The 14,034-nt window shown below is 40.9% G+C and overlaps 1 protein-coding gene across 6 annotated transcripts in view; it reads left to right on the forward strand.

Moving 5' to 3' along the window:
- Positions 1–14,034, forward strand: part of actn1 (actinin, alpha 1) — a 58,409-nt gene that overhangs the window by 32,528 nt on the left and 11,847 nt on the right. For 4 of the 6 annotated variants that reach the window (XR_006407272.1, XM_044373996.1, XM_044373999.1 and 1 more), the window contains exons 5-9: positions 366–453; positions 5,033–5,111; positions 5,671–5,752; positions 6,678–6,763; positions 12,866–12,958. Coding sequence is in view for 5 of the 6 variants with exons in the window: in XM_044373996.1 (XP_044229931.1) it covers positions 366–453; positions 5,033–5,111; positions 5,671–5,752; positions 6,678–6,763; positions 12,866–12,958 (428 nt within the window). In the remaining variant the exon portion in view is untranslated. Of the gene's footprint in view, positions 1–365; positions 454–5,032; positions 5,112–5,670; positions 5,753–6,677; positions 6,764–8,202; positions 8,289–12,865; positions 12,959–14,034 lie in introns of all 6 variants that reach the window. The other 2 variants (XM_044373998.1, XM_044374001.1) reach the window with 1 other exon arrangement.

The following is a 14,034-nucleotide window of genomic DNA, read 5'->3' on the forward strand; positions in this document are numbered from 1 at the left end:
GACTGCTCTTTTCCTACGGAGAGGGGAATGTTTACGATACGGTCCTCTCCTTGGTTAGTCTATATAATGCACTTACAATGTAATCCAATTTAAATGTCAGAAGTGATCAGGTTTTAGCCTTAAAAGCCAGCATAGAGTGGTTTAAAGTGTTTTATTTTTACTGTTTGGGTGCATAACAACATCAGACACTCCTCTGTATCCACTGGATACAACAAAGCATGAAACATCGGGGCAATCACACATGCTTCCCATTCGCTTCACCTCCACTTAATCCACCACTAAACAGGGATTAGCGGAGAGTCGGTCAAAGTAAAAAGCCTGAGAGTTTCTCCAACTTCACAATGATCCCTTCTCCCCAACCGCAGAGACATCTGCCAAAGAGGGCCTCCTGTTGTGGTGCCAGAGGAAGACTGCGCCCTATAAGAATGTCAACATACAAAACTTTCACATCAGGTAAGACTTTGGGGAGTAAAACATCATAAGTAGCACGAAAAGAAAAGGTCACTCTGCTCACATGCTGAGTTATAGTTCACCTGAAGTCAGTTATATCTGGTCCAAACCTTAGTGGTGCATTTTTTGTTTTTGGCTTGTCTATGTTTACACTGACCAATTATATCTGAATCATGGTTTGTAAACAAGTATGGTTACTTGTCATCCCTCAGGCTTAGACATCCTCCTGAAGGGGGGTGTCAAAACAATTTCAGTAGTAATTTGAGCTGGTATGATGGATGTAGCCCACACATTTACAGTCTCTGGTGTTTGTACTGTAGCAGTTAAGATGACATAAAGAATTAAGTTAAATATTTGCATCAGCCTAGAGAGTGATTTGCCTATGGACTAAAGAAACTGCTGACTATTAGACATCAAAATTTGTCATCTCATACATGTAAAACCTGCATTTTAGGTTCAGTATTTTTAAAAAACTCTCACTCCAGATGCTTCACAGTTCATTTTGTTGGAAAGATGACTGAAATTTGCAGTTTCCTGGCAGCTTGTTGCAGCTATTTGGCGTCACTTGAGATTGAATGGTGAATGTTTTCATCTGGCACCGAGACGCCAGACTTACTTAAAAGAGTAAACACTACACAGTTTGAAATACAGATATGGTTGGACATTTTGGGAAATGTTCACTTTCTTGCTCAGAGTTAAGTAAGTTACCAAGATAAGAAGATGTTTGTTTGGTAGATATGAAGCTACAGCTAACGGACGTTATCTTTACACTTTTATAGGATTAAACAAAGATATAGCATTAAATTTGTGAGATTTAGAGGTGCTGATCGGTGGGTTTACTGTTCTTTGGATGTTTGCCTTTGCTTCCAGTCTTTAGGCCAAGCTAAGCGAAGCTAAGCTAACTTTAACGAGCAGATATGAGAGTGGTATTGATCTTTACATAATTTTTTGACAAGGAAGAAAATAAACGTTAATCCCAAAATGTCAAACTCTCTTTAAATGGTTTCTGACTAACACACAACATTGTAGGATTATGTTTCACTGTATAAATCTCTCCGTTCTGCAATCACCTCTTGGCCCACTAGTTTAAATAAAAAAGCAGACCTGTCAACTTTCCCGGTTTTCCTGGGTTTCTCCCGTATTTTCACCTCCTCTCCTGCCATGCTTCTGTTTTCTTAATTTTCCCCCGAAAAATCTCCAGTATTTCCCTTTTTTACTTTTACAGTTATACACAGGGCTGTAGCGGAGACTATATGCACGTAAACGCCATTTACCCAAATTTTCATATCACTTTACAGCTGTTTGCTCACACTGGCTTCCTACCACAGTTTCTGTTGTAGCTTCTAGGAGCTCTCGTTTTGTTTTCCGTTTGAACATCGTTTCCTCGTATGAGACACAGAGACAGTTGTTACTATTAACAATGTAGAGACAAATTAATCCCTCTTATGACCCAAATGCAAATCCAAAATGTACACTAAAGGGCATCCCCACTAACAAAAGTCCAAGCACAAGTTTTGAAACCTGCTATAAAAGGATTTATAGATCTTTTAATACAGGAACTATGGCAACACTACACAACAACTCCATTAACAAGATGTTTTCTTAAGCTGTTAAAATGTTGTTGACCTCATTAACTTTGCCCTTAAGAAATAGGTGGGATATAGGAGAGATCTCTGTGTAAATATTTAAATACTTGGGAGACTATTTTCTTATTTCTGACAAAAGATATTTAGGAAACAGTTGTGTTTTGCAAGGTGTGTAGACTTTAGTGTTTAGTGCATGCTAGGTCTGTTAAACAAAAGCGTGCCCGAGAAGCCACAAAAAAACACATTAACCGTCTGTTCGATTACAGCAGGGCTGCCAGTAAAGGCACCTGGTGATTAGATCTCTGGAGCCGAGAGAGGAAACTCTTTTCATAATGTAAAAATTATGGTCAGGTGGGGTCCTGGAAAATCTCCCTTATTTTCAAAGCCCAATGTTGACACGTATGAAAAAAAGTGGTTGTCAGCTTGTCTGGTTAGATTCTGATTTTATAAGAACTTAAACTTTTAGCACCCCAGGATTACGTAAATATATAATTTCAGAAATAGTTCCTGATTCAGCACAGACGACAGCAGCGGCCTCAGACAGCGTTGATGGTGAACAGAGCTGACATGAAAGCAGACAGACTTAACGCAGAACAGACCAACAGACATATCATAAACCAACAGAGAAGGAGAAGAGGTGGCAGTAATCAGCCAGTGTATTTAAATATATATCAGTAAAGTTTGTTGCACGCCAGCAGTCTAATTACAAGTGGAAAAACTGCATACGTGGATATGAGTCGAGCCTGTTATGCCGTGCGTGTGTTTGGGCCTGAAACCACGTCATACAATGATTCCATGCGTGTTGAATTATTGAAAGAAGATCGCTGTGATCCTCAGATGTGGATGAAAGCCCAGGCGAGAAGAAAGGTGGAGACGAGGTCATTTCAGGAGAAGGTAAAGGGAGAGGCCTGATGATCCCGTTGCCGGAGAGGGGGATTGCCAGAGCAGAGGCCAGGCCTTTGATGTGGTCTCTCTGTGAGAGATGATAGCAATACATCTCAGCCAGACATGAGAGACAGACCAGGAAGCAGTATTAATTTTTTTTTTTTTTCTCAAGCACTCAAGTACTGCTGCTTCAGGTACAAGAGTAGCCTTGTAAAGCCCCTCTCGTGCATTACAGGCACTTTTAATGGCAAGTAATACGTTTAAATAACCCATCTCACTAATGTGTTACCACGCAAGCAGAGAGCACCAGTAAATCCTCACAACTCCTCTAAATTGAGATTGTGCTGCACTGGACCTTCATACTATATTTAGACAGCCTGCTTTCTGCATCTAGGCTGTTAATCAATGGAACACAGAGGTCCAAACTAAAAATATGTCTATCAGATAAACAAGCACATGATTATTGATTTGCAGACAGAATTATGTTTGACTGTAATGTTCTTGAACTTTGTGCTGGCTTTTGAATCTAGCAGTTTGGCACACTTCAGTGCTGCATCTGTTGCACATGTGCTTACTGGAACTGGTGTACACGTGTTTTTATCTGCATTTCTATGATTGCATTTGCAGAGTTTCTAATTTACTGAGGGGTTTGCAGAGGGAAGTAAAGCTTATAGCTGCTATATGTGAAAGGTGTCAGTCATATTGACAAACCCGCAGTGAATTACTACCAAACTCTGCAGCTCCTCTCAGCTCTATGGAGTGTTTTAAGCGTCTTTTAAGTCTTTGTTTTGGCATTATGTTTTGGTTCACTCTTACAGCTCTCATGTGTGTCATTTTTAGCAGCAGCAGGCAGCTGTTTTCAGCAAAAAAGCTTGAAAAACCCCACTGCACACTACAGCAGACAAAGTTAGCAACAAGCTAGTAAACATTCAAGAGCATTTAGTCACAAGAGCCAGATATTTCCTTACCTGTCGTATGAAATGTTGTATAAATAAACTTGACTTGACTTTAAGAGTCGGTGGAACCCAAACCGGAGCTAAAAGGAGAATAAATATTAGACTTACATTCATAAGGTCAGAAACACAACTCAGAACGAATGCTAATGTCACTGCGTGTCTGCTCGATGTGTAAATGGGCAGCTGTTTATAACTTTATAAGGTGATAATATGTAAGTGTTGTGTTTACAGCTCGATGCGCTGCCCCCAAGTGGCCAAGAAATCAATAAAATCACTTAATGCAGTGTTACCTAAATATGGGAAAATACAGCTAATGGTACTGTTTATGTTTAACGTTTACATCGTAAAAAAAGTTATATAAATAAATACATGGAATAATTAAATAAACTTAGCAGTCGTTTCTTTGAGTGTGGAGCCACAGTGCTGCAGTATTCTATAAAACTGGACCACATCTGCAAGTCAGTAAGTCACAGTGAGACCATGTGCCAAGACAATTACTCTGGGAAATTAAAGCAAACCAGTACCAAAGTACTATGTCTGTTCAGTGTACAAAAGTATCCAAGCAGGACTTTGTTTCTCTCTGAACTCGTTCCAGACTATGTCCCACAAAACCGAGTAACCGATTTTAACCCATTTTGTCATCACACTTGAAAGTAATTTGATGGGTCACCCAAGTTTCCACTTTTTTGTTCTTCAGAGAAGCACAACAACCGCTGCCTTAGTGTCCCCTCACTGTTCACTGTTTTCACTTTACATGGAATGAGATCGTCCCAACACACTGAAACTTTGTCCTGACTTTATAGTCAATGTTAAATCTGATATTAATTTGAAGCTTAAAGTCAGTCTTTTTACTCTTATTTTCTCTTCACCTTGAAGTGGAGACTTGCACCATGTGGCAGAGTAAGATAACATGTCTCTTGTAGGCTGATAGTGGTAAAGTTACAGTAACACACCACATGCTGCCGAGAGGATGTGGGTGTGTAACATGAAACTAATTAGAGAGACAGAAGGAGGGGAATGAGGCGATCAAAGATTAAAGTCAAATTCCTTTTCTTTTCCTCATCTCATTATGTTTCACCTCACTTTCACCCTGATCACAACACTCTCTCTCTCTCTCTCTCTCTCTCTGTCTCTCTCTCTCTGTCTGTCTTTCAGCTGGAAAGATGGTTTGGGTTTCTGTGCACTCATTCATCGACACCGTCCAGAGCTCATTGACTATGGAAAACTGCGCAAGGTGAGCGAATGTTACCTGACATGAGCTTGTCAGACACACACATAGAGAAGCCAGTAAGACCCTGAACCAGAGATACTGATGAAAGTCACCTTAAATCAAACGCTTCTAAACACAACCAACACAAATACAGCCAGAAAATAAGACAGGAAGCTATTTTAGTTTTGCCCTTCTGTCCAAACCAGGTGAAACAGTAGTTGTCCCTAATTTGTCAATCACATAACAGCATACTTTTTAATTTATTTACCAAAAGTATTAAAAAGTATGTTTTGAGTTTCTCTGCTTTAATGGTGAAAGGGTATGACAATGTGCTTTTTTGCCATTGAAAGCAACAAAATGTAGAGAAACTGTGCTTTACTTAGTAAAACAGGTGTGCTCACCTTGATATGAATCAAGCTGCAAAGAACATTTTGATTTCATAAATCAAGAGAAAAAAATATAATTAAAAAGATCACAAAGAAGAAAAAAAACATGCATACTTTAACAAAAAGATCGTCCTTCTTAAAAGATATAAAAGTTGATTCTAAAAGTGCTGATGGTCTGCTGTGTCTGTGGTTCACAGGACGACCCCATGACCAACCTGAACACAGCCTTCGACGTGGCAGAGAAGTACCTGGACATCCCCAAAATGTTGGACGCAGAAGGTGAGCTGGCAAGGAAGAAAAGTAGCATAATAATGACAAGGAGATCCAGACTTCTTCCTGTGTTTAAAGACCAATATATACTCTCTCAGAAGTGCTGTTCAGAGAGTCTGAACACGATGAAAAGCTCCTTTCAGGACAAGGTTGGGCCCTGCACCACCTCATTTTTGTAACTTCCAGAAACCAGCAATCTGACAGCCACGCCTGCTTTCTGCAGCGAGTAGCCAGGTGTTCCAAGGTGTGAAAATGGGCAGAGCTTCAAGCGCTGCCTGCGAATACGTCAATCTACATTCCTCACATTCTTACTGACTACACTCTCCCTGTTCACTGCTAAATCGCACTGACTCTGCGTTGGCAATGATGGAGGAGACGGGACGGGAGGACTGTGAGGAGTCCTTGTGTTGCTTGTTTGTTGATATCTAGGTACCAATGTCCCCTTTGGCTTTATATGATCACTGTAAAAAACGTAAGACATCTCGGCTTTATCTGTGTTCTGAGAGAGTATATTTTGGCCTCAGTCACACAGCTGTGCACACAGAGCGAGACACACATGCTTTTTTAATTAATGCGAATATACAGTTCTTCCTCTACATATAAATTAAAGCTGTTAGACATCATATTGAATCTTAAAGTCTGATTTTCTGCTCACTCAGTAGTTGTAGACATGAAAATCTGTGTGTTTCTTTGTTTAAGACAGACTGCAAAGTTGATATGATCCTCCCTGTAAAGCACATCTGGACAGTGACACTGTGTGTTTTTCTTTCCTCTCTGGATATTGTTCATGTGAAGAGCTGAACCCCAGCTCTACTTCCTGTGTCTTCATTTATCTGTGATCTGTGCTCTGTTTAACAACCTAACCCCCCCACCCCACCCCCAACCCCCGTCCTCTATCCTCCATCCCCTCCCTGACCTCCTCTCTTCCCCGCAGACATTGTGGGCACTGCCCGTCCGGATGAGAAGGCGATCATGACCTACGTCTCTAGCTTCTACCACGCCTTCTCAGGCGCCCAGAAGGTATCCTGGATGCAGCGTCTCCTTCCTCCTCCTCCTCCTCCTCCTCCTCCTCTTCCTCACTCCCCTCCTCCCTTGTTTCTATCTTCATGTGTTTCTCCTAACAGCGCCCTTCTCTCTCTGCAGTGCACAACTTCCCCTGCAGGGGTCACTCTCCTTCACTTTCCGCATGGTTCACGCCACCAAATGCATGATGGGACCACATTACTGTTCTTAGAGGCAATGAGCACAAGTGTGTCTCCAGTCTACCTCATCGTTAGTTCACTGTAGGCTCCCAATTTCAGCCCTGATTAGGGTTTTGTTACGCTGAACAGAATCTGAACAGAGTGGGAGGTGCGGCGAAGTTTGTCTCATAAATGATGATGATTTCCTGTGATAAAAGCCATGGTTGCTGACGAAGAGAAACAAATTAGCCTGAAGTCTAACACGGTGGGGGAGATGTAGCATGTTTAAATGGATGGTTATGTTTAGCCTGGAGAGCGACAGCTTAAATAGAGGGTGGAGGAATGAATGAAATTAAAACCGACACTTCAAAGTCAAGCGGCAAGCTGTCTTTTCATTTTAATGGATACATGCCGTCTGGCTTAAGTGGGGAGTCTGTTTTTGTGTTTCTCTGGAGGAACGACGTGTTGCATCAAACTTTCCCCATTGGATAATGAATGATTGTCTGTTAGCTTGACAGCTACCTTGGTGCACAACAGGAACTCAGGCTTCAGACTGTGCTGTTCTCTCCTCTCTGACAGTCGGGGAGAAGCAGAGCATCATGAAGCACCAGTTATATAAGACCCAGGTTCGTCTAAGAGGCCCAGCAGCAGAGAGAGCATTTTACCGCAGCTGTGTTTAAGCAACTCGGATCAAAAAATGTCTGTGTTTATAACTGGAGAGAGGGAGAGGAGTGGCTTGCCTCACTGAGAGCAGTGAAACTACAGCTGGACTCTAGATTGCATCATAGATCTCAGATACATGACACAGCCGGTCCTTAAATTTTGTCTGAGACAGATGAGTGGGATGTTTCTAAGTTTAGTTAGAAAATATGCAAAAGTTCAAAAAGTTCTCCCTTCTTACAAATGCAATAGAGCAGAAAACTTGACTTTGGTTTTTAGTTTGATGGACTGAAATCTGCATATTTTACAGGTATTGGCAGATATTAGATACCAAATCTCTGGTAGTGTTTTAAGATGAGTTACTACAGACACTTGACCTCAATGTGTGGATTTAAAAGTGTGTTTTTACTTAGTCCTCGTACCTCCCACTTTAAATTAAGTTAAATTAATAAACTAACATGAAGACAAGCTGAAGGTAGACTGGAGATGACCTGTGCCCCCAGTGCTGCCTCCTCTTGTGATTACGCCCCCTGCTGGCCCTTTTGTCTCTGCACACTTTTACTCTTGTGCATTTCTCTCTTCTCTGTCCTCTCCCCCTTTCCTCTGTTCCCTGGGCAGATATCATTAGCACCTTGAGGCCAGATGAGAAGGCCGTCATGACTTATGTGTCGTGTTACTACCACGCGTTCTCAGGCAAGCAGAAGGTGAGAAATGAAATGGAAAATATAAATAAAAAAATCTCCAAACAATGATTGGATACCTGCCAAACTGGCTGGCAGAGAATGACAGTCGTTTTTGCCAATATTTGGTTTTTGGCTGCTTACTGTGATGTCACAATGACCCTATAAACACTGTACTACACCAGAAATGACAATATTACCTGACTTACTTCTTTATTGAAGGTTTAAAGATGCTTTTTGAGCTAAGTGATAAGTTCAGGAGCTTTTTCAAGTATTCCTATTCATTTATCAGCAAATTTATCTGTTCAATGACCTACAGAAATCTAAATGTCTGGTATATTTTTAGGGTTTTGTATTATTTTCGAAGCTGCTACTGTATAATCATTTATATACATCAACCATGGATCATATGACTGCTCGTGAGTTGTTTGTAGTGAACCCGTGAGTGAGAATTATCACTTGACTCTGCAGTTCCCCACAGCTTCACAGAGCTTTTTAGTTTCATTCAGCTCATTGTTTTGGTTTTTACGGCCCATAACTATACTGTTTTTGTTCACTCTCACTGGTGTCGTTTCCAGACGTAGCTGCCAGCTGTTGTCTGCAAAAAAGCTCAGATAAAGGCCTCTATACTCTATAACTTTCCAGCAACAAACTGCAGACAGACAAAATTAGCAACTAGCTGTTGGACATAGTTCAGCATTTAACAGTGAAAGAGCCAGATACTTTCCTCAGGAGATGGTGGAGAACAAAAACAGCTAAAAACAGATTAAATATTAGACTTACATTCATCAGGTGGACAGAGACATGACTCCTAAAGAATGAAGTTTGGTTGCTAACATGTTCGTCCTGTCAACTTAGTAAAGTGATAATATGTCAATGTTGTGTTTACAGCTCGCTGCCAAGCGGCCAAAAAAAAAAAAAAAAAGTGAAGACAGACTGTGCAACAACTGATCTAGCAGACAAAAATAAAATTAATCAGTCAAAAATAACCAATGTGACAACTAGCCAGTCAGGGAACAACTTTCTTTACCTCCAGACGATAAGTCATGAATGCGGTTCAGGTGCAAGCGGGATTTCTGGTTGATCCAAGCTCATTTTAAAACATTAACCTGTCCAAGAAACACAAATATCCGGATTATCTCTAAGCAGATCGAGTGGTGAAATATTTCATTTTATGTGCCTTCAAGTGCTATGAGTTCATATATTTTTATTGTGCGCAGCCCCAGTGGGAACCGAACCTTCAGTTACGCAGAACCTCCTTATCTGCCCTTTTTTTAGCAGCATGTTGATCTTTGATTCAGCGCACAACCTTTCTCTCCTGCCAGCATGAAGTTCCTACACTCTCAGTGGAATACATTATGCCAAAGACATGCCAAATCCGCTCAAGATCTCTGCAGAGAATAATAGAGACTTATCACACACACAGGATATCCGCTAAGTCTCCTGTACTTAAAATCTTTATTAGGATCCACTCCTTAATGGAGCTATTGAACCTCCCGAGGAGCAGGAGTCCGGAAACCACTGCTGGTTGGCGCACAGTTTTACAGTGTTGGCATGGATTTCACATAGAAACAGAGGGTAGAGGAACAGTTACTCCTCCCCGCCTCAGACTGTACCCTCCAGGGCAGAAGTTTCCCCATAAACAACATCGCACTCACTTCTCTTTGTTGGCTGTATCTGGACAAGGAAATCCTCACTTTCACTGTACAAAGAAAAGGTCCATGATAGCAACAGTTCTGGTGAATCCAGAAACTCAGAAGGTTTCTCAACAACATGTTTTGAAGATATTTACAGAATTCGCAGGAACTCATTCTGTGTGCTGCTGCACAATAAAAAATTTAACCGGTTTTCCAAGTTGTGACTCTCTTCCCTAAACCACAACATGGTTTGTTGGAAGTGATATCCAAAAATATAAACAATGTATGTATTATGTGTTAAAATCTAAAATACTGAACATTAATATATCTGAATGCAGGGTCATACATTTAGCCACAACTGAGGTCGCTGAGGTCATGTCTTGGTTAATGTTTCTGGAAATTTGGGGGGTTTAATGACCTGCGGCAGACTTTATATTCCACAATTACACACATGTTCCACATGATGGGTTTTTTAAGGCTGATCTTGGTATTGCAAGACCAAAATACTTAAAATTTGACTGTTTTTAGGAGGGAAAAAATCAATTTAAATAAAAGTAATGGATTTAGTGTTCACCACCAGCATTACATACGTAGGAGTGTGAAGAAGGCTTTAAAACAAAATGTAGACAGTCATGTAAGGAGAATTTACAGAACGTATAATTGAAAAGTTAAAGTGGCTATTATCAGTATTTTTATGTAAACAGTGGATCACATGACTACTTGCAAAAGGGATGAACCCACAGATAATTATTACCCAAGTTTGCAGTTCTCACAGAACATTTTAGCACCTTGTAGCTAAATGTTTTAGTCTTCTGACCTGCAACTTTGCTATTTTAACACACCTCTCTCATAGAGTCATTTCAGCTGCAGCAGGCAGCTGTTTTCAGCAACAAAAAAAACAAACCTGATAAACCTGTTGTACACCACCACCCCATCATCAAAAAGCAGACACACAAAGTTAGCGATTAGCTGGTGAGCATAATGGAGCATTTAGCAGCTAAACAGCCAGATATTTCCCTCAGGAGGTGGTGGAGACAAAACACAGACATAAAAGGAGAGTGAATATCGGTCTTACGTTTATCACGTGGACTGAAACAAGACTCCTTATTAGTATTTGCAGGGTGTGTAAATAGGAAACTGTTTGCTAATACATTTTCCATGTAACGCCCCAAGAAACAGTTATTGGAAGTTTAGCTGTGTTAATAAAAGATGAAAAAAATTCAACCATAATATCATAAATCATAAAAATAAAAACCTCAGTATTTCTTAAATCCGGGCTACAGCCCTGAATAAATGTACCTGATAACATAACTTTTTACTTTTGGTCCTGAGTTCTACACATCAAGGAGATATGTCACTTCTGTGTTGAGTCTAAACTTGGGAAAGAGAGCACTTAATTATGACTCTGGACAAATCTACTACTACCCTTCTCCTCTGGGGTTTGAAAGATCTCCAGGGATGCTCAACTCTCTGACTCAAATGTCATGTTAATACTGTACATGAGAGACACAAACTGGGGCCACGTTGGCTTCACAATGAACCACTAAAATAGTCATTGCCTTAATAATCATTGCTGTAACCTCTAATGTAAGGACAAAGTAATTCGTAAAAGAGGTCCTGGCTGTCAGGGCTTTCAGTAAACAGGCCCAGCGTGCAAACATTTGCTCACAGAAGCACGACCTGCACATCCTGGCTTTCCTTTTAAGGCAGCTCGCCTGCTGCTCCTGGAGCCCCCGGAGCATGTCTCTGACCAAGCCAAGTTTCCCCCCGTGATCTTACGACAAAGGAGGCTGGAAGCAGCCCTCTGTGTGGGATGCCAGTCTCTGAGCTATGAAATGGGGTGGGAGGGAGATTCAAGTCTATCTTACTCTGTGTCTGTACTCTTAAAAAGGACACTGCTGGAAGGAAATACTGCAGCCATCGTCCTTTTTTTAATGTATTAATTTTCTTGTCAAGCTCTTTAGAGGGAAATCGATAGCGGTGCAGTTTGGGCTGATTCATTACATTCACCGATTTTTATGTTATCTCAGCCACTTAAACTTTAACACCCAAAAGTACTGGTGGACACTTTTATATCTTGCTGGTTATGGAATATTTCTGCGCTAAAATACACTGCACATCCTCCTGACTTTGTGCATGTTGCTTAAATTTCTGTCTGTATTTTCTCTGTTCTTTTTTATTGAATGAGCCTTCCTGACCACATTTACTCATCTTAAACCCAACGGGTTAACTGACCACATGTTGTCATGGAAACTCTACTTCACTCACGCATTGCCAGTCCAGTGATGAAGACTGACAGGCCGTGTTAAGGAAGCGTTGTGTTCTGGATGAGCCCCCTACCCGACTGGGCTGTTTTATCCTCACAGGGGGCCTCGCTCTCCTTTTCCCCAGTCAGAACTGTATGTAGGTTGAGAGACTAAAATAAAACACCGTATGCTGCTTTTCTATAAAAAGACAGCGGTGCAGAGAGAAAGGTGCCCCTACAGCTGACAACAGGTACAATATGACATGTCCTTGTTAAAGACTAAGGTCTCTGAGGTGTCAATGTTGCTCTCTAGAGCCCTTCCTGCCAGAAACAGACATTACATTATTAATCATAGGACATTTTGGTGACATTCATGGTGCAACACACAAGCCCAGACATTGTTACAGGGATATCATCATACGCTAGCTGCCCTGTCTTTACTTGCTTGCAGCATATTTGCTGATCTATTGCTTCATCCCTAAAATTACTCATTGGGGGAAATTCTGTGGCACTTGTGTGGGCAATATGGATGGATGTTTGCAGTTAAATTGCAGGAATAAATCAAATATATCCTTTAATTTCCTGGAGCTTGCACCAAATATACATGCAATGCACATTGTAGACGACTGAACACCACCGAAGCTTTATGACGATGCCCAAAAAAGTCCTGTCATTCAGTTCTGTCTCACACTGTTTCTCCCCTCGCCCCCGTCATCCAGGCGGAGACAGCGGCCAACAGGATCTGCAAGGTGCTGGCTGTCAACCAAGAGAATGAGCAGCTGATGGAGGACTATGAGAAGCTGGCCAGTGATGTGAGCACACCCCAATTTTCCTATAATTGCCCTGCATCTCCTATACCCCCCCCTCCTCCCTCCCTCTCTCCCTTTTCCCCTTTTCTGAGCCACTCCCTCGCCTCCCAGCCCCGGGGATGTTTGTGCTCCGAGCAGGGTTATAGACCACAGACATGGTAGATAAAGATAAACAAGCAGCCAGGCAAATCACTGTTGTTTTGAGTCTTACGCATACAAAAGTATCATAAGAGTCATTCCTATGAGACCATATCAGTGTTTTTGCCTGTTTTAGCTCAGCTTTCATCATTTTTCTTCAGACTATTTTTCCAAAACACAAGATTTTAAGATTGATAAAGGTAATTTTTCTACCATCCAGGCAGCTTTTAGTTCCAGTTAATGTCAGTACAATATGGAGAGACTTGAAAATGACTTGATGTTGGTCTTCCATCATAGTGAGCATTACATTTTCTCAATGTTTTTGTTACGTCTTAGAAGTCATATTATCATAATAACTTTCAACAATCCATCAAAGGCATGGTTTGCTTTGAAAAGACTTCTGTGTGGTGCATTCAAGTACATGTAGGAAACTCAGACATCTGAAATCGCACTCTTGAATGTCAGCCACCATCACTTGAACGCACCAACTAGAAACACTTTCAGGTTCAAGCTGCATTGTTGTTTATTTGAAAAAAAATAGAGCAGTTAATGTTCACTGTGATGGTTTACCTTTTTCAAGCATATTTAAAAATGATTTTCATACAATATTGAAATGACACCTTGAGGGCAGCTGTTGGTTGCTAAACTATGGAAAATGGTGTGCGGCAATGAAAATTACCCACAAAATGTAACAAATGAGAGAAAACATGCAAAAACACAGATATGGTCCTTTAAATCACACATAATATGTTCTCAGAGTTACATTTGGTTGCAAGAATTTAATAACACACCACTAACCAATTATCTCAACCTGTATTCTTCTTTTGCTGACACGACTCTTCATTTCATACATCCATTATTCCTCATTCACTTCCTCTCTGTCAACCATGATTCTTCCTTTTTTATTCTTTGATTTGCATGTTTCTCATTTTCCTCCCCTG

The sequence above is a fragment of the Thunnus albacares genome, chromosome 15, assembly GCF_914725855.1.
Source record: "Thunnus albacares chromosome 15, fThuAlb1.1, whole genome shotgun sequence".
NCBI classification, from domain to species: domain Eukaryota; kingdom Metazoa; phylum Chordata; class Actinopteri; order Scombriformes; family Scombridae; genus Thunnus; species Thunnus albacares.